Raw genomic sequence first — 19259 nt, 5'->3', positions numbered from 1 at the left:
TAAATATTTCGGGACCCAATTTTTAAGTCAATAACCAGCACTAAAGAGTCACAATGAATGAATGAATGAATGAATGAATGAATGAATTGAATTGAATTGAATTGAATTGAATTGAATTGAATTGAATGAATGAATGAATGAATGGAAATCAGGTACAGTATTTGGAGGAAATAAGAATGCTGACCCTTGCAAGAGCTAGACTACTTTCCTGGTTGCAAATTACAGTGACAAAAAAATGCACAGAGACTATCCAGTTCCAAGAGTTCTAAATCGAACCGGTTCGGGGGGAAAGGTAAAATGTGGCTCAGTCTATTTAGCTTGCCACTCTGCTATGCTCCAAGATAGTAACTCTGCTCAAGATAAAATGATAAAATAATTGGAGTTAGCCACATTGTTGATCTGGAGGCATCCAATACAGCTAACACCAGGGTGGCTTGACAAACTCCTTAAATGTGAGCTTGATGGGCTGCCTATTTACAGTAAGTGACTCTGTAGCTGGCTTGACACCTTTCATTAAAAGAAGTTGATCAACAGGTCCTCATCAGACTGGAGGCAAATATGAAAGGTTAAGCTCCTGTGACCACTACTTGGTAGGAAACCAGAGGACTCCTGATTTTACATGGTTAAACCAGTTTCCATTTTTTTAAACATTCCTTTTGTAATACATGAAGAGGGGGGGGGAAATACAGAATCCACTGATCCAAGGTTGTAAATGTTGAGTATCTCTCCATTGTGAAAGAGTAATCTCTTTCAATATATCCCACACTTTGTAAATCTATAATTCTTTGTACATATATAAATTATCCAAAAAAGATAAAGGTAAAGGTTTCCCCCAGCCAGTCATGTCCTACTCTAGGGGGGGAGGGCAGAGCTCCTTTCCGTTTCTTAGCTGAGGGAGCCAGCATTGTCCGAAGAAATTTCCATGGTCATGTGGCCAGCATGACTGTACTGTATGCTGAGGTGTATGGAACACTGTTGCCTGGCCACAAAGTGGTACCTATTAGTCCACTTGCGTTTGCATGCTTTCAAACTGCTAGGTGGGCAGGAACTGGGACAAACAACGGGAGCTCCCCCTCACGCAGTGCTTGGTCTTAAACCTGGCCTATCAGCTTTCCAGCTGACAAGCTCAGTGTCCTTAACCACTGAGCCACCGGACCACCCTGAAACTATATTACTCTTTCCCAAGCCACATTAGATAAACTATGTATAATTAAAACAAAATGCAAAATAGTATAGCAAGGGAGGGTGCCAACCTGGAAATAAAAAGGAAATTCCTAACAGTGAGAACTATTAAGCAGTGTAACAGCTTCTCTCCAGGAATTGAGGATTCTCCATTGATGGAGATATACAGGAAAAGATTTGATATCATTTGTCCAAGATGATATGAAAACCCTTGCCTTGGGCAGGGGATTGAACTAGAAGGCCTCCAAGGTCCCTCCCAGCCCTGTGATTCTAAGTTAGATTCCTCAGATTATTTTTTTAGATTACGACACAATACAGTCCAGGTCAGACAACTGAAAACAAAGGGGAAGAGGAGAAAACTTGAACATTATGACATTTTAAATGATTACATTTATACTCATAAGTTGAAACATACAGAGCAAAACATATTAAAATGGGAATATGTAAAGAGCCTAAAAAGAATATATATAAATCAGCTTATGAAAAATGAATGATCAAGATTGGTAGGCAATTTTCTCACAGCTATATGGGCTGCAAGAAATATGACAACTATTTTAAAACAAGGGACCTTCCCAGATGTTTCTGAAGTGTGAACACAGTAGCTCTAATTATTAATTATTAATCTAAGTATTAATTGTTCATGAAAGAATATATTATGCAAAACTGATGACGTGAGTGGCAAGCCATGGTAGATTGCGTGTTATATTCAATTTTTAGGGCAACACATCAGTTTATCAGTTTTCTAAATGTTGTCAATTAAGTTGCTTTATGTCCATTGTTTTTGAAATTATGATGTCAGTATCATTATGGCAAGCAAAAAGGGAATAGGTTTCTATGATTATTCAATTCCTCATAATTTAAAAAATATTCTCAATGAAAGACTCAATTAGACATCAAATTAAATGTTTTGGAAATTCACATACTGCTTGGCTTATCGTTTATCTGAATTATTTAAGAACACCATACCCTGGGCAAGAAACAGAAAGTAACACGGACAGTATTTCATATTTATCTCTTATCTTTTATGTACCTTGCTGGTACTGATGTTTTATTATTATTCATGTTGCTCATAACTAGTTCACATGGTTTGAAGCCAATTCAGTGTTCCCTCAATGGCACCATGGTACATCTGTGAACAATGGATGAGATCACAAAGTTACAGATAGTTACATGTCTCATTCCTGTCCATACAAATAAAAGTACTAAACAAATATATGGGGTGACTTAATATAATATTTAATTACATTTTTAATGACTGTAGGGGATTAATCTCTTATATTTGGGTTAGCTTTTCATTTATGTGATCAGGAATGTACTTACACTGCATGTAACTGTGCATGAAGACTGGATAATTCTTAGAAATCTGTCGTGAATACAGAATGGCAGTCTGTTTGAAATTGAGACACACAAGGTCGCTGTTTCCTATGCCCTCCCATCACAGAGGCTGAATAAAAAGAATGGAGGTCTGTTTCTCCATTTTGAAATGCGGTCACAAGAGGTCGCTGTTTCATAAGGAAACCCTCTAAGTGAAACTGAAAATGCAGAGCCCCTCCCTTAAAGGGACCGACATTCCTGACGGCCAGATCCACAAGGGAAATATCGAACAACAGAGAAATCACAATAAGCCAAGGATCAACCTTTGAAAGAATTGCCAGTATGGCTGGGCTCCGTTCCTGACCCGTTGAAGGCAAGGTATTTAGAGAACAAGAGCAGAGCTTGCGGGTGCTGTGCCTGTGTCTGCGATGCTTACCTGGCCGAAGGGGCTGCTGCAGCTGCTTCTGCTCCAGACCGCCTGGAAAATGGGGAGCGGCCAGCTCCATTATTCTGTGCTGGAGGAATCCCAGCACGGCACCTTTGTGGGCCGCATCGCCCAGGATCTGGGGTTGGAGGTGAGCGAGCTGGTGCCTCGGATGTTCCGGATGCTGTCCAAAGGAGAGAAGGAGTATTTTGAGGTAAACCTGCAGAATGGGATCTTGTTTGTAAATTCCCGGATAGACAGGGAGGAGCTGTGTGCCAAGACTGCAGACTGTGTCCTTCATCTGGAGGTGATTGTGGAGAAACCTCTGAGGTTCTTCCATGTGGAGGTGGAAATCAAAGATATCAATGACAATGCTCCTGTCTTCTCTGTCAGGGAAAAGATCCTGAGCATATCAGAATTCATAACCTCTGGCACCCAGTTCCTATTAGAAGGAGCATCTGATGCAGATATTGGCATTAATGCTCTGTTAACTTACAAGCTCAGTGCAGACAACCATTTTGCTCTTGATTCAGGAAATTATGAAGATGGGAGTAAATCTGTAGTACTTGTGTTAGAGGTTCCACTTGACAGGGAGGAGAGCCCTGTGCATCATTTAGTACTGACAGCCACTGATGGGGGTGAACCAAAACTCACAGGAACTGTTCAGCTGGTCATCAATGTGTTGGATATTAATGACAACCATCCTATATTTAACCAATCTGTTTATAGGATAAGGTTGCTAGAAAATACAGTTAGTGGGTCATTAGTTATTAATCTGAATGCTACGGACTTAGATGAAGGGACTAATAGGGAAATCTCTTATTTTTTTCATGATGGCATCGCTGTACATGACACAAGGTTGTTTAGTATAAATTCTGCTACTGGGGAAATCAAAGTTATTGGAAAATTGGATTATGAAGAAAGTAAGTTCTATGAACTTCCAATTGTAGCAGAAGATAAAGGCAATTCTCCATTATCAGGGCACTGTAAAGTTCTCATTGAAGTGTTGGACATGAATGACAATATTCCAGAATTATCTGTGAATTCTCTCTCTGTGCCACTGCCAGAGGACTCCCCTCCAGGGACCGTGGTAGCCATCCTCAGTGCTTCTGACAGGGATTCTGGCACCAATGGACAAATCAGCTGTTTCCTCTTGCCCACTGGAGTACCCTTCAAACTCGAGTCCACATTCAAGAACTACTACTCCCTGATTGTTGGTGCAGTCCTAGATCGAGAGCAGGTGGCTGAATACAGGATGATTGTGACGGTGGAAGATCAAGGCGTTCCACCACTATCTTCTAGCATCAGCCTCTTAGTGCCTATTGGTGACATAAATGATAATGCTCCAGCGTTCACACAGCCCTCCTACACAGTCTTTGTGAAGGAGAACAATCCCCCTGGTGCTCACATCTTCACAGTATCTGCCTTGGACCCAGACGTAGCTGAGAATGCCCTGATCACCTATTGGATAGACGAGAAGCTGTGGCCATTGTCAAGTTACATCTCTGTACATTCGGAGAGTGGAAAGCTCTATGCTCTGCAGTCCTTGGACTATGAGGAGTTGAAACTGTTGGAGTTCCAGGTGAGAGCCAAGGATGCTGGAATGCCCTCTTTGTGTGGCATTGCGACTGTTCAGGTCTTTGTGCTGGATGAGAATGACAATGCACCTGCCGTGTCAGGATCATCAGAAGAGAACCTGATTCTTCTAGTGGTCCCCGTGATGCCTGGGCATATTGTAGGCAAGATCCATGCCTTGGATGCGGATTCTGGCTACAATGCGTGGCTCAGGTACGAACTGGTTGAAGAAAGCAGCGGTCCATGGTCTGTGGGGCAGTATAGCGGTGAAGTGAGTACCAAATATCCTCTGGATGAGTCAGAAGGAAGCAAAATCCAGAGTGTTCTGGTTCTGGTGAAGGACCATGGAAAACCTCAGCTCTCAGCCACTGCCTCCCTGAGTGTGTCACTGGTGACAAGTGGTGAGACAATGAAAACGGATATTAATCTTCGAAGGTCAGTGGAGAGCTTTGTACCTCTGGTGGACTCAGTCAACGTCTATCTGATCATTGCCATCTGCTCTGTTTCCAGCCTCTTCTTGCTTGCCACTCTCATCTACGTGGCCCTGCGATGCCACTGCAAGGCAAAGGAATCCATGGTTTATGGCCCTGGCATGGCCACCCTGGTCTGTGCCAGTGAAGTGGGCAGCTGGTCCTATTCCAATCGCCACAGCCACATCCTGGCAGGGGTGAGCGCAGAGGCTGGTGCCAAGAGTGACCTGATGATTTTCAGTCCCAACATTCCTGTTTTTGCAGATAATGGGGAACTAATCAATGGAGTTGATGTGCCCCCAGATTCTGCTAAAAAGGTGAGTCTAGCTCTTTGAGTCCTTCTCATCCGCCCAGCCTCCTATTTCTATGCTTATCATTTAGGATTAGTCTTGGGATAATGTTGTTTTTGGATTGTTAGGTTTTGACACTGATGGTACTTAAATTGAATTACAAATCATTAATATTTTTTTTATAAAAATATTTTTTGAATTTGAGGAGCTGCAGAAAGATGGAAAGGCAGTTTGTTGTTTAGTTGACAGGAAATGAATCTGTCTTATATGATGGTAAACATATAAACATGAGGTGGGTGGCACAGTGGTTATAATGCAGTGTTGCAGGCTAATTCCGCCCACTGTCAGGAGTTTGATCCTCATCGGCTCAAAGTTGACTCAGTCTTCCATCCTTCCGAGGTCGGTAAAATGAGGATTCAGATTGATAGGGTGAATATACTCACTCTGTAAACCACTTAGAGAGGGCTGCAAAGGTCTGGGAAGTGTTATATGAGTCTAAGTGCTATTGCTATTAAATCATTAACTCTTCATCTTATATTATCATTTTCCCCTGCCAAATTATTCTTAATCTTTGTCTTGTTTACAGATGAACAATAATGAGTGATTTTTCCCATGTTGATAGTTTTGTTATTTGATGAATCAATTCTCAATGAAAAGACTTTTTTGTGACAATATTTATGGCTAGTGTGTGGATTGCAAATTCTCTGAATATTATTAACCTGTTAGATATACAGAACTTAATTTGTAAGTTGATTTGGGGCTTCTATCTTATTAATATAGTGTTGGTAAATTTAGAAATCGAATGTATTGTTAAGGGGTTAATAGCTGGATTGTTCATTTGTAATACAGAAATGATAACTAATAAATGGATAGTCCTATCCCTAGAATAATCAAAGATCACCTTGTACTAGAGCTCTCTAATCCAAACTGGAACGGCCTTCTCAGTTTAACAACCATTAGGTGGATTCTTTTATCTTGTTTTTATTGCAAAATCTGCAGTGTCATGCATTTTGAGGTTGGAAGGAATCAAGTGATGTTCCCAAGCCAAGGTCCCAACCAATACTTAAATTCTATAATTCTCTTCATATCTTTGAGAATGGTGTCAACTTAGTACGTGCTCTTGGAGTGGGGAAAGGATTGTGTCATATAAAAAACCCAGGTCTTTATTTTATGCAATTCAATCCTATCTGAGAAAACAGATGAAATATGAAGGGATTGGAGAAGGGAAATCCTTGCAACATTCAACAAAATAAGATTTGGAGATCTAAGGTTTTGACAGCCTGAGATTGGTATTCTATTTCTATAGAAACAGAAATTTCCCAGAAAAGAAGCCAGAGCCAAGAAAGACAAAGAGGTCAGGACCGAACCTACAAGGAATTTCGAGGAACTTCTAGAAGAGACCAGAAGCAGTGTTAGAAGATCTGTGAGAACATGTAAATGGAAACAGATGTGGGGGAAAAGTGAATATCTTAAAAAAACTCTCCAAACTCAAAAGGAGGTTCCAACGTTGAATTGCACTAATGGGGAGATAGTAACTGATTCAAAGAACTCAATCAAAAGTGAAAGGAATCACAGCAGTATGTTTTCCACTGTTTTGAGGAAGCTTCACCAGATCCATTTGTATTTGTCCATTTTGGGTCAGTTTCCAAAAGGAGGAGGAGGAGAAGGTGGTAGTGCTACGATTATAGAAGGTCCTGGAGATAACTGGTTATTTGGACTTCTTTCAGTCAGGTTTTTGGCCTGGACATAGCTTGGTTATGCTGGTGTATGACCTTTGGTAGAACTAGGATGGTGGTTGTGCAATCAAGCTTGTTCTTCGTTTTCAGATAATATAATTTTATTAAACTTATTGGAGTATAAAATACAAATGAAAACAGTGGGGAAAGGGGAAATAGGGAAAGAGAGGTGTAGGATGAAGAAAAAGCATTAACTTCTAAATTTTTTAGAGCAGTAGAATGAACATAATAACATTACAATGTCAACTTTAATGAAAATAGTGGGAAAAGGGGACAGAGAAGTGTAGTATGAAGAGGAGAAAAGAAAAAAAAGCATTAACTTGTGACATACAACTTTGACAATTTATTGGGTGTTAAATACCAATGGTACATCGTTTTATAAAAAAAGTATAGTTCAATTTATTTTTTTCAATGTAAATTTCAAACCCTTTGTCCACATGTTCTCATTGTTCAAGCATTATATTAAACCACAAATTCTTTGCCCACTGAATTTTGCATTGCTTCATATATTCATTCTCCAAATTTAATTTTAATGACAGTTTATAAACCTTAGCAATATGTTCATCATTACTACACAATACGATTTCAAATTCATTGTTTTCTGTCTAGTTTAAATCTTTCTTTTAATTGTATGTAAGTAAACCAAGGACAGATACATTCTTCTGACTCTAACTCTTCTTAAGATCTGGGTTGATGCAGTGGTTAGAATGCAGTATTGCAGTCTAATTCTGCTGATTGCCAGGAGTTTGATCCTGACTAGGCTCAATGTTGACTGAGCTTTCCATCCTTCTGAGGTCGGTAAAATGAGGACCCAGATTGTTGGGGGCAATACGCTGACTCTGTAAATTGCTTAGATAGGGCTATAAAGCACTGTGAAGCTGTATATAAATCTAAGTCCTATTGCTATTTAAATTTAATAGTAGTTTTACCTTGAATGAAAGTTATTATTTGACCATAAGCCCACCAGTTTAGCTCACTATTGGTCTTTTCTGAAAAAAACGTCCTAGGGTGACACCCAAAGCAGTACCTTTATAGAGAATCTTGTTTTATTATGATTACAAAACCTTCGGATGTTACAACAAAATGATTCTTAAAGTCAAGATTCATTTTAACCTTTAACAAGTAGGCATGCCATCCAAATCTTAATTCATGTCCCTCTAATTCAAGTAATCTTCTTGTTTTGGAGAGTCGCCTACTTTCATAAAGTCCAAGCAGCAAATATCAAAGTACAATTTCAACCTAAAGCTCCTCTTTCTTTGGCAATTATCGGTTTTTTCCTGTGCCATATGAATTTAAAATATCTTTTTGCCAGTGTTTAAATGGGATATCAGGTTGACAATATTGGTAAAGTCTGAAATAAAAATAACGTCTTTGATAAAACATCAATAAAAACTATCAAATCTTAATAAGGTCTTTTTTTTAATGCAATTCCATGCAAGTACAAAATTGTTTTGAAATAGTTTGGAGTTTGTCTTTGTCCATATAACTCCAAGGTATTTAATCCTTTTCTCCATCTTAAAACCTGACTCTCTTGTCAATATTTCATGTTCTTGAGAAGATTCTTAACATGCATTTTTGTTTTCTGTTTATTTGTTCTGAAGCCTGCTAAAGCTCCAAAGTCTTTTAGCTTCTTTGTCAAGTGTTTTGGGGTCTTGCAAGAATATGTAACTAAGTCATCAGTGAAAACCCTCGATTTATAAACTTCTTTTCTGATTTTTATTCCTGTAATGTTCTTATCCTCTCAGATATCACTATTCAAAACTTCTAACACTTACATAAATAACAGGGGAGATAGAGAACATCCTTGTCTCATATTCTTTTGAATTTCACATATTTTAGTTAAATCTTCATTAATGATAACATTTGCTTACTATGATGGGTATATCGCCCTAACCCCTTGGATAAATTGGTTCAGTAAGGGTGCAGTGTCTGACAGAAATTTCAGGCTGAATGATTTTTTTCCCCTTCATTTACTGCAGTTTTTATCTTCATGGAGTCTGTCCTTTTAAAAGACTGTAAATCATGAGAAACAGTTTTTAAAGAGATAAGCAACTCTATGCAACTTTCATTCTGTTACTTTTTCTGTAGGAAAGTTAGGAAAAAAAATCATGATTCTATAGTTCTTTAACTCAAACAAGATATTTCATTGTGGATGAGTAGGAAGATTTTTGTTTTCATTTTTTCTTAATATCATTGTTTATCAGTAAGGTAAAGGTAAAGGTTCCCCCGCACATGCATGCTAGTCATTTCCGATTCTAGGGGCCGGTGCTCATCTCCATTTCAAAGCCGAAGAGCCAGCGCTTGTCCGAGGACGTCTCCGTGGTCGTGTGGCTGGCATGACTAGACGCCAAAGGCGCACAGAACGCTGTTACCTTCCCACTGGAGTGGTCCCTATTTTTCTACTTGCATTTTTACGTGCTTTCGAACTGCTAGGTTGGCAGAAGCTGGGACGAGTATCAGGCGCTCACTCTGTTACACGGCACTCGGGATTCGACCCGTTAAACTGCCGACCTTCTGATCGACAAGCTCAGCATCCTAACCCACTGAGCCACCGCGTCCCTTTTTGTTTATCAGTATATACCACTAATTTAAACAATGACAAAGGTGATAACTTAATCCATTAAACTGGTGGATAATTAAAATTATAAATTCAGCATATCACCATTACTAAGTAAAAGACCCACAATACATTTTTGTGGCTAGGATCCCACAGCAGTGTCACAGACCCGGTTCAACCAGATAAGAAACTTCATCACAGATAATAATTAAGCTATATGAAACAGCTGCTTGTCCATAATCTAAGTTAGTCTTCTATCTGTAGTGATTCAAATACTTAGCTTCCCCTTCTCTTTAATTAACAAGTTCTTTGTGTATCTCTTTATGACCTTGAAAGTGATATTGAATATTAACATAATATTCAATAACCAACACTGACTTAGCTTACTTTTCACATGTAGTATAGTACCAAAAAGTTGTTTCAATGCCTAGTATCTTCCTCCCAAAAAGGAAATAGAATAGAATAGAATAGAGCTGGAAGGGACCTTGGAGGTCTTCTAGTCCAGCCCCCTGCTCAGGCAGGAGAACCTATACCGTCTCAGACAGGTGACTATCAAGCATCTTTTTAAAAATCTCCAGTGATGGAGCACCCATAAAGTTGTTTCAGTGCCATATAATTTATTTTCTAAATTATAGAAAGTAGTAATTGCATTACATTTAAAGCCCTATCAAGTACTATATCCAAGGCTGGGCAAAATAGTATAGTTTTGGATAAATTCAAAAAAGTGCTAATAAGGGCAATAAGGATTATGGGGGTGGAAAGAAAAGAGAAATTGAAAAATGCGTTTATAATCTTAAGATAAGAAAATGTGATTGAGGACGCATTTTAATAGCATCCTTGAAGAAGCTGAAGGCATATCATACGGAAGAGACCTTTGACTTGTTTCCTTGGTCCCAAGGTGGAGGAAATAAAACATGCAAAGACAAACATTCATTGTCAGATGGTTTCTATATCTGGGCTACTCTACCTGAGGAAACAAAAACTACAGTAAAGGTTTGTATAAAAAAACCTGATTGATCCTCTTGATTCAAGGCTGACTAGTGGTGACTGAGTTCATGAATTTTTCCCCTCAAGGCTAATGAGGTTGATTTGCTACTGTTTTCTTCTGAGCTATGAAAAGTAAAGGTACAAATTCCTTCATGAGGGTTAGATGTTCAGTAGGTCTGTAGGGGTCTGTGTGTGTATAAAAGAAAAAAAGTGAAAAATTCTTATGTGAGGTTAGTGACATACGCATTAAATCATTTGAAATAAAAAGAGTGAAGTTTGAATTTCACTATCTTTTTCCTTCTCAAAAGATTTAGTACAAAATTAAATAAGCTAAACAGGGATCATATGAAATACACGGATAAGATTCATTACAACATGTAATCTATTTCAGGAATAAGCCAGTTAAGACATCACATGAGAACTTGCTTGTCATTTGTCTAATATGTTCAAGAGCTGCATATCCAGCCAAGATCTCAGAACTTAAACTGGAAAGGTTCTTCTGCTTTCATAGCATTTGAATACCCTATTGCGGTTCTTTGTAATTAATGTTACACTGTTTGTCATCTTGGTCAAAAGTCTGATTCAAATGGTTTGGAACTAATTCAACTTTCCCCTATCTATCTGGTGCTCATCTATTGGGAACAATGGGAGATGGCCAGAGAAGCAGATAAATATTCATTCCATTATAGTGCACTTTCACAGAACCACCAAGGGCTGAATATAAGATCTAAATCATAATAGTTAAAGAACAAAAGAAGTAAAATTACACATCAGAGATACATAAAGAAATAGCACCCCCTCCCATCACAGAGGCTGAATAAAGAATGGAGGTCTGTTTCTCCATTTTGAAATGCGGTCACAAGAGGTCGCTGTTTCCTAAGGAAACCTAAGTGAAACTGAAAATGCAGAGCCCCTCCCTTAAAGGGACAGACGTTCCTGACGGCCAGATCCGCAAGGGAAATATCGAACAACAGAGAAATTACAAGCCAAGATCCAACCTATGAAAGAATTGCCAGTATGCCTGGGCTACGTGGGCTCCGCTCCTGACCCCTTGAAGACAAGGTGTTTAGAGAACAAGAGCAGAGCTTGCGGGTGCTGTGCCTGTGTCTGCGATGCTTACCTGGCCGAAGGGGCTGCTGCAGCTGCTTCTGCTCCAGACCGCCTGGAAAATGGGGAGCGGCCAGCTCCATTATTCTGTGCTGGAGGAATCCCAGCACGGCACCTTTGTGGGCCGCATCGCCCAAGATCTGGGGTTGGAGGTGAGCGAGCTGGTGCCTCGGATGTTCCGGATGCTGTCCAAAGGAGTGAAGGACTATTTTGAGGTAAACCTGCAGAATGGGATCTTGTTTGTAAATTCCCGGATAGACAGGGAGGAGCTGTGTGCCAAGATGGCAGACTGTGTCCTTCATCTGGAGGTGATTGTGGAGAAACCTCTGAGGTTCTTCCATGTGGAGGTGGAAGTCAAAGACATGAATGACAATGCTCCTGTCTTCTCTGCCAGGGAACAGATCCTGAGCATGGCTGAATTCACAACAGCATCTGGTACCCGATTCCCCTTAGAGAGAGCATCTGATGCAGATATTGGTACTAATGCTCTGTTAACTTACAAGCTCCCTACAAACAATCATTTTGCTCTTGATTCAGGAAATGATGAAGATGGGAGTAAATCTGTAGGACTTGTGTTAAAGGTTCCACTTGACAGGGAGGAGAGCCCTGTGCATCATTTAGTACTGATAGCCACTGATGGGGGTGAACCAAAACACACAGGAACTCTTCAGCTGGTCATCAATGTGCTGGATGTTAATGACAACCCTCCTGTATTTAATCAATCTGTTTATAGGATAAAGTTGCTAGAAAATACAGCTAGTGGGTCATTAGTTATTACTCTGAATGCAACAGACTTAGATGAGGGGATTAATAGTGAAATCTCTTATTTTTTTAGTAATACCCTACCTCTTGATATCACAAAGCTATTTACTATGAATTCTGAAACAGGTGAAATCAGAGTGAATGGAAAATTGGACTATGAAGGTACTAATTGCTATGAACTTCAAATTGTTGCAGAAGATAAAGGCAGTTCACCATTATCAGGACATTGTGAAGTTTTTGTTGATGTATTGGACATAAACGACAATATTCCAGAGTTATCTGTGAATTCTTTCTCTGTGCCACTGCCAGAGGACTCCCCTCCAGGGACCGTGGTAGCCATCCTCAGTGCTTCTGACAGGGATTCTGGCACCAATGGACAAATCAACTGTTTCCTCTTGCCCCCTGGAGTACCCTTCAAACTCGAGTCCACATTCAAGAACTACTACTCCCTGATTGTTGGTGGAGTCCTAGATCGAGAGCAGGTGGCTGAGTACAGGATGGTTGTGACAGTGGAAGATCAGGGCGTTCCACCCCTGTCTTCTAGCATCAGCCTCTTAGTGCCTATTGGTGACATAAATGATAATGCTCCAGCCTTCACACAGTCCTCCTACACAGTCTTTGTGAAGGAGAACAATCCCCCTGGTGCTCACATCTTCACAGTATCTGCCTCGGACCCAGACGTAGCTGAGAATGCCCTGATCACCTATTGGATAGACGAGAAGCTGTGGCCATTGTCAAGCTACATCTCTGTACATTCAGAGAATGGAAAGCTCTATGCTCTGCAGTCCTTGGATTATGAGGAGTTGAAACTGCTGGAATTCCAGGTGAGAGCCAAGGATGCTGGAATGCCCTCCTTGTGTGGCAATGCGACTGTTCAGGTCTTTGTGCTGGATGAGAACGACAATACACCTGCCGTGTCCGGATCATCAGAAGAGAACGTGATTCTTCTAGTGGTCCCTGTGATGCCTGGGCATATTGTAGGCAAGATCCATGCCTTGGATGCGGATTCTGGGTACAATGCGTGGCTCAGGTACGAACTGGTTGAAGAAAGCAGTGGTCCATGGTCTGTGGGGCAGTATAGCGGTGAGGTGAGTACCAAATATTCACTGGACGAGTCAGAAGGAGGCAAAATCCAGAGTGTTCTGGTTCTGGTGAAGGACCATGGAAAACCTCAGCTCTCAGTCACAGCCACCCTGAGTGTGTCACTGGTGACAAATGGTCAGACAATCAAATCGGATATTAATCTTCGAAAGCCAGTGGAGACCTTCGTGCCTTTGGAGGACTCGATCAACGTCTATCTGATCATTGCCATCTGCTCTGTTTCCAGCCTCTTCTTGCTTGCCACTCTCATCTACGTGGCCCTGCGATGCCACTGCAAGGCAAAGGAATCCATGGTTTATGGCCCTGGCATGGCCACCCTGGTCTGTGCCAGTGAAATGGGCAGCTGGTCCTATTCCAATCGCCACAGCCACATCCTGGCAGGGGTGAGCGCAGAGGCTGGTGCCAAGAGTGACCTTATGATTTTCAGTCCCAACATTCCCGTTTTTGCAAATAATGGGGAAGTTAGGAGTGGGACAGAATTGCTCCCAGATTCAGCTAAAGAGGTGAGTTTCTATTTTTGTTTGACATTCATTCAAAATCATATTTCTGTTTTATCACTTTAGGATTAGTCTTCTATCTATCTATCTATCTATCTATCTATCTATCTATCTATCTATCTATCTATGTCTATCTGTCTGTCATTTTACATTTACAATAATGGTCACTAGTACCTGGTTTTCTAATCTGGATATTTATTTACAAATCTATACTATTTTTGTAAGGAAATATTTTTGGAATGATAGTGCTATTCAAAGATATGCTTCAAAATCATATTTAATTTTCTGTATGATATAAAAATAAATTTTATTCTTCTATTTGTCTTATATTAATTCTAAGCAGATTCTAGCAATGTTTCTCAGACTTGGTAACTTTCAGATATGTGGACTTCAACTCCCAGAATTCTCAGCAACAGGAATTATTGGAGATGAAGCCCCTACCCTTTTAAGCTGCCAAGGCTGGGAACTGAAATACTAATCTGTAGCTCATCAAGCAGTCAACCAATACATTCTAGAAATCGACACAGAGTTTTGCAGGACAATTTTTATCAGGCTAGCCTTTTTTCCATTAAATAACTTCCTGAGTAAATTGGTGGGAATAGTTGATGTCCCATAAGGTTTTCTTGGGAACAATATAGATGCGGTCTGCCATAGCCTTTGGCTATATTTTGTTAGCCTCCCAATTTAGCCTATAACCCAGATGTCTCTGGTTGCTCTCCAATCCAAATACTCAAGATATCCAGATGTAACAATTGGAGAACCCATAGGCTCCCAATAGAAAATGGGTGAAATCTTGGAAGATGCAGTTCCAAGACTATCTCCTGATGAGTGAAGAAAATAAAAACTGTTCTCAAAAATGTGGATTGGATCGTTTCTTAAATAGATGAATCCTTATACACACTGAGGATTTAAGATCTAGCAGGAGGCTTAAGATCTTGTGGCCTTCAACAGTTCATTGCTGCAGACATGTAAATATTGCCTTTGTGGGTTGGCAGTCTTGATTAACTTGTTGTGCCTTTTGTCAGAAGTTCATTTATTTGATGGCTACAGAAGGCCAATGTTTGAAAGTAAACACCAGCATTTGCTCAATAGATCTACTGTTAATATTTCAATTACGGAAAAAGCTTTTTGGTGAAAGTTAGGATTTCTGTTTTAGAAAACTAATTTCTAATTTTTTCGTAAGCAAATGTATTAAAGGCTTCTAGACATCTGTGAAGGCCAACTTGGGATAGAGAAAAGAGAGCAGCAACATCTGCATAGAATGGAGCAAAAATAGGCTGGTGGAATTTAGATTTAGAAAGAGGCAAGAACATATCCTTGGTAACACAATAGAGAGGTAAAAATATATTGCTGCTTAGCTTCTTTAAAGATAAAATGGGCAGGCTATTCCTTATTGCTCTTGTATCTGATTTGCCTAAAGGTATTATCATGTAACAGCATTTTCAGCCTTAGCAGACAGTAGACTCTGTAGGACAGATAGGCAGAAGATTAGAAGAGCACATCCAAAAACACCAACCAGCAGTCAGAATACACAATGAAAGCTCCTTAATAAAACATGGACAGTCTCATACAGAATGTCAACTGGGAAACTATGAACCTAGACCAGGGGTCTGCAACCTTGACAAGTTTTAAGAATCGTCGATTTCAGCTCCCAGAATTCCTCAGCTAGCATAGCCAGCTGAGGAATTCTGGCAGCTGAAGTCCACAAGTCTTAAAGTTGTCAAAGTTGCAGATCCCTGACCTAGACCAAGCTAAATCCAAAAACGCTATAGCAGACATGTCAAACACAAGGCCCGGGGCCCAGATCCGGCCCGCGAAGTGGTTTCATGTGGCCCATGAAGCCATCCTGGAAACAGTGAGGGAATGGCCTCCGCTGCCTTGGCCCTGGCCCAGAGACCCTCCTTCTGCCAGAGACCCCCAGATCTGTCCCACTCCTGCCCAGGCCCCCATAGGCACCCTCGATGCGAACAATGTAGAGCTGGCCATGCCCACCCAGTAGGCCATATGCACTCTAGCCACGCCCACCCAGTAGGCCAAGCCCACCCTGACCATACCCACCCGGCCCCCTGAGGGCAACCGCAATGCTGATGCGGCCCTCAATGAAATTGAGTTTGACACCCCTGTGCTATAGAATTTGTGGAAGCTTGGGACCCAGACAAATCAGTCATCAACAGACACAAAGAGGTAAACCACAACTGTATGCCATCAAAGAGACAATAAAAAGTGAAAAGAAGGGAAAAGCCAAAAACACATCCTCTTCGACAGTCAACACACCCAGGTAAGCAGGGATTAACAGCAGAGAACGAAGCAGAAAACAACACCCTAATCAAGGAACCACCAAGGAGAAAACCACACCCCCACCAGCAAGGCAAGCTACTGTAAGAGAGCAAAACTCACATTCCCTAGCACTGGTGATATTATCTAGTTAGGTAATAAAAGGTTTGCAAGCAAACAACCACCTCCAGAAGCAGCAAGGACTCCATACTTCATCCCTGAGCTACATATATTCTCTTCTATTGGCAGACAGTAGTCAACAGATAAAGCAAGTAATTTCCTCCACACTCTATCCTGAAAAACTGAACAAAAAGCCACTTTCTGGTTGACAAAGACAGGATGAAAGAGTGTTTGCCAACCTGAGCTACTTTAAGATGTATAGGGTTCAACTCTGGAATTCTCCAGCCACGGCTATGGCTAAGAATTCTATAAGTTGAAGATGACAGATGTCCAAGTTGCTCAGGTTGGGAAAACTGGCATAAAGGCGGGCCTCTTGGAAAGGCTTGATTATTCCTTAGCCAGATGTACCTGGCTAAGGGTACCTAGGTAAAGGTAAAGGTTCCCCCGCACATGCGTGCTAGTCGTTTCCGACTCTAGGGGCCGGTGCGCATCTCTGTTTCAAAGCCGAAGAGCCAGCGCTTGTCCGAGGACGTGTCCGTGGTCATGTGGCCGGCATAACTAGATGCCAAAGGTGCACGGAACGCTGTTACCTTCCCACCGTAGTGGTCCCTATTTTTCTACTTGCATTTTTATGTGCTTTCGAACTGCTAGGTTGGCAGAAGCTGGGACGAGTAACAGGCGCTCACTCTGTTACGCGGCACTCGGGATTCGACCCGCCAAACTGCCGACCTTCCGATCGACAAGCTCAGCGTCCTAACCCACTGAGCCACCGCGTCCCTAAGGGTACCTAGCCTCTCAAATAAAAGTTCACCCATGTTTTGGTGAGGCTGACTATCCTTCTTCAGGATAAGATTGAATGATGAAAGATGGTCGCTGTCTATGTGGGAATGTATAATAAAATCTCCATAATGGGCAACAAGTCTTGTATCGTATTAACATAATCAAAGGCAGTTGCCTCTCTGGTTGCTGGAAGTAACTTCTCTCTATATACTCCTGGAGTCAAGCCTTTTAGTAGCTAGAGCCCAAATATCACATCCAGGTGAAATAAACTCCAGCCTTCAGGACTAATGCTTCAGTTTTTGAAGCATTGCAGAATAAATTGAGTCATCTAATATGAAAAGAAAGTGGCATGTTCAAATAATCATTGAATACCATTCTAAAGTGAGAATTGCCTGATGCTGTTCCTGAGTTTGTGCACTGGACTATCAGTTTGGATAGCTGGTGTCCTTGAGGGGCAATCACAGAAAAGAGAAGGTTGACGAATTCTCCAAAGCACCTGAGGGTAGGACAAGAAGCAATGGGTGGAAGCTCATTAAAGAGAAATCCAACCTGGAACGAAGGAGAAATTTCCTAACAGTGAGTATAATTAATTAGTGGAACAGCTTATATCCAGGAATTGTGATAATCCATCGCTGAGATCTTCAAGAAAAGATTGGACAGTTATTTGTCTGGGATGCAATCAGGTCTTCTGCCTTGAGCAGGGCATTGGAGTTGAACAGTGGCCCCCAACATTTGGGCATAGGGACCAGTTCCGGAAGAGAGGTTTTTCCGCGGACCAGAGAGGGTGTGGTTTCACTTGTTGCCTGAATCCTGCAAATGGGGCTTTGCTTGTTTGTGTGGCCTGGTTTCTGGGATGCCGTATCCTGGTGCTGGTCCACAGACTGGGAGGTGGGGACCCCTGGACTAGAAGACCTCCCAGGTCCCTTGCAGCTCTATGATTCTGTGTTTTCTATGATCCCAGTTAAAATGGCTGTTAGAAATCTTTCTGTGAGGCGGGAAGATATACTATGATTAGGGGCCGAATTTTTAAGTCAATGATCAGTGCTAAGGAGTCACAGGAATGGAAAGAGATCAGGTACAGAATTTAGAGGAAATAAGAATGCTGACCCTTCCAAGAGCTTGTCTACTTTTCTGATTGCATGTTGCAGTGAGAAAAAAAATGCACAGAGGTTATCCAATTCCAAGAGTTCTAAATCAAACTGGTTCAGGAAAAAGGTAAAATTGGGCTCAATCTATTTCAGACATGTCAAACACAAGGCCCGGGGGCCGGATCCAGCCCACGAAGTGGTTTCATGTGGCCTGCGAAGCCATCCTGGAAACAGTGAGGGAACGGCCCCCACTGCCTTGGCCCTGGCCCAGAGACCCTCCTTCTGCCAGAGACCCTCAGATCTGTCCCACTCCTGCCCAGGCCCCCATAGGCACCCTCGATGCGAACAATGTAGAGCTGGCCACGCCCACCCAGTAGGCCATACGCACTCTAGCCATGCCCACCCAGTAGGCCACACCCACCCTGGCCATACCCACCCGGCCCCCTGAGGGCAACCGCAATGCTGATGCGGCCCTCAATGAAATTGAGTTTGACGCCCCTGATCTATTTAGTTTGCCAATCTGCTATGTTCCAAGATAGTAACTGTGCAGAAGGTAAAATGATAAATGTCATAATTGGAGTTAGCCAATTATGGCATCCAATACAGCTAAATGCTGAGCTGGCTAATAGACTTAAGTGTCAGCTTGATGGCCTGCATATTTATTAACTATAGCTGGCTTGAAACTTTTACTTAAAACAAGTTGATTAACAGGTCCTCACCAGACTGGAGGCAATTATGAAAGTTTAAGCTCCTGTGACCACTACTTGGCAGGAAATCAGAGGACTCCTGATTTTACATGGTTAAATCAGTTTCCATTTTTAAAAATTCATTTAGTATACATGAAGAGGGGGGGAAAATACAAATACAAAAATACAACTTGTTGCAAGGTTGAGTACTGATAGTTTTCTAGGTATTGTCAATTAACTTGCTTTATGTGCATTGTTGAAATTATGATGTCAGTATCATTATGGCAAGCAAAAAGGAAATAGATTTCT

General features: G+C 41.3%; 2 protein-coding genes across 2 annotated transcripts; both read left to right on the top strand.

The window, feature by feature from the left end:
* Nucleotides 1-2924: 2924 nt before the first annotated feature.
* On the top strand, nt 2925-5203 carry LOC310637913 (protocadherin alpha-8-like; the record flags this gene model as incomplete). The annotated part of the gene is made up of 2 exons (XM_083358534.1): nt 2925-4766; nt 5006-5203. The coding sequence occupies 2 exons, from the start codon at nt 2925-2927 to the stop codon at nt 5111-5113; spliced, it is 1950 nt and encodes a 649-aa protein (XP_083214660.1). The 3' UTR covers nt 5114-5203.
* A 6444-nt stretch (nt 5204-11647) lies between these two features.
* On the top strand, nt 11648-14827 carry LOC310637908 (protocadherin alpha-5-like; the record flags this gene model as incomplete). The annotated part of the gene is made up of 2 exons (XM_083358529.1): nt 11648-14008; nt 14691-14827. The coding sequence occupies 2 exons, from the start codon at nt 11648-11650 to the stop codon at nt 14778-14780; spliced, it is 2451 nt and encodes an 816-aa protein (XP_083214655.1). The 3' UTR covers nt 14781-14827.
* Nucleotides 14828-19259: the final 4432 nt, after the last annotated feature.

This window comes from Vipera ursinii (assembly GCF_947247035.1).
Source record: "Vipera ursinii genome assembly, chromosome: 3".
Lineage (NCBI taxonomy): Eukaryota > Metazoa > Chordata > Lepidosauria > Squamata > Viperidae > Vipera > Vipera ursinii.
Note: the sequence above shows the minus strand (reverse complement) of the source record. Positions and strands in the feature narration are given on the sequence as shown.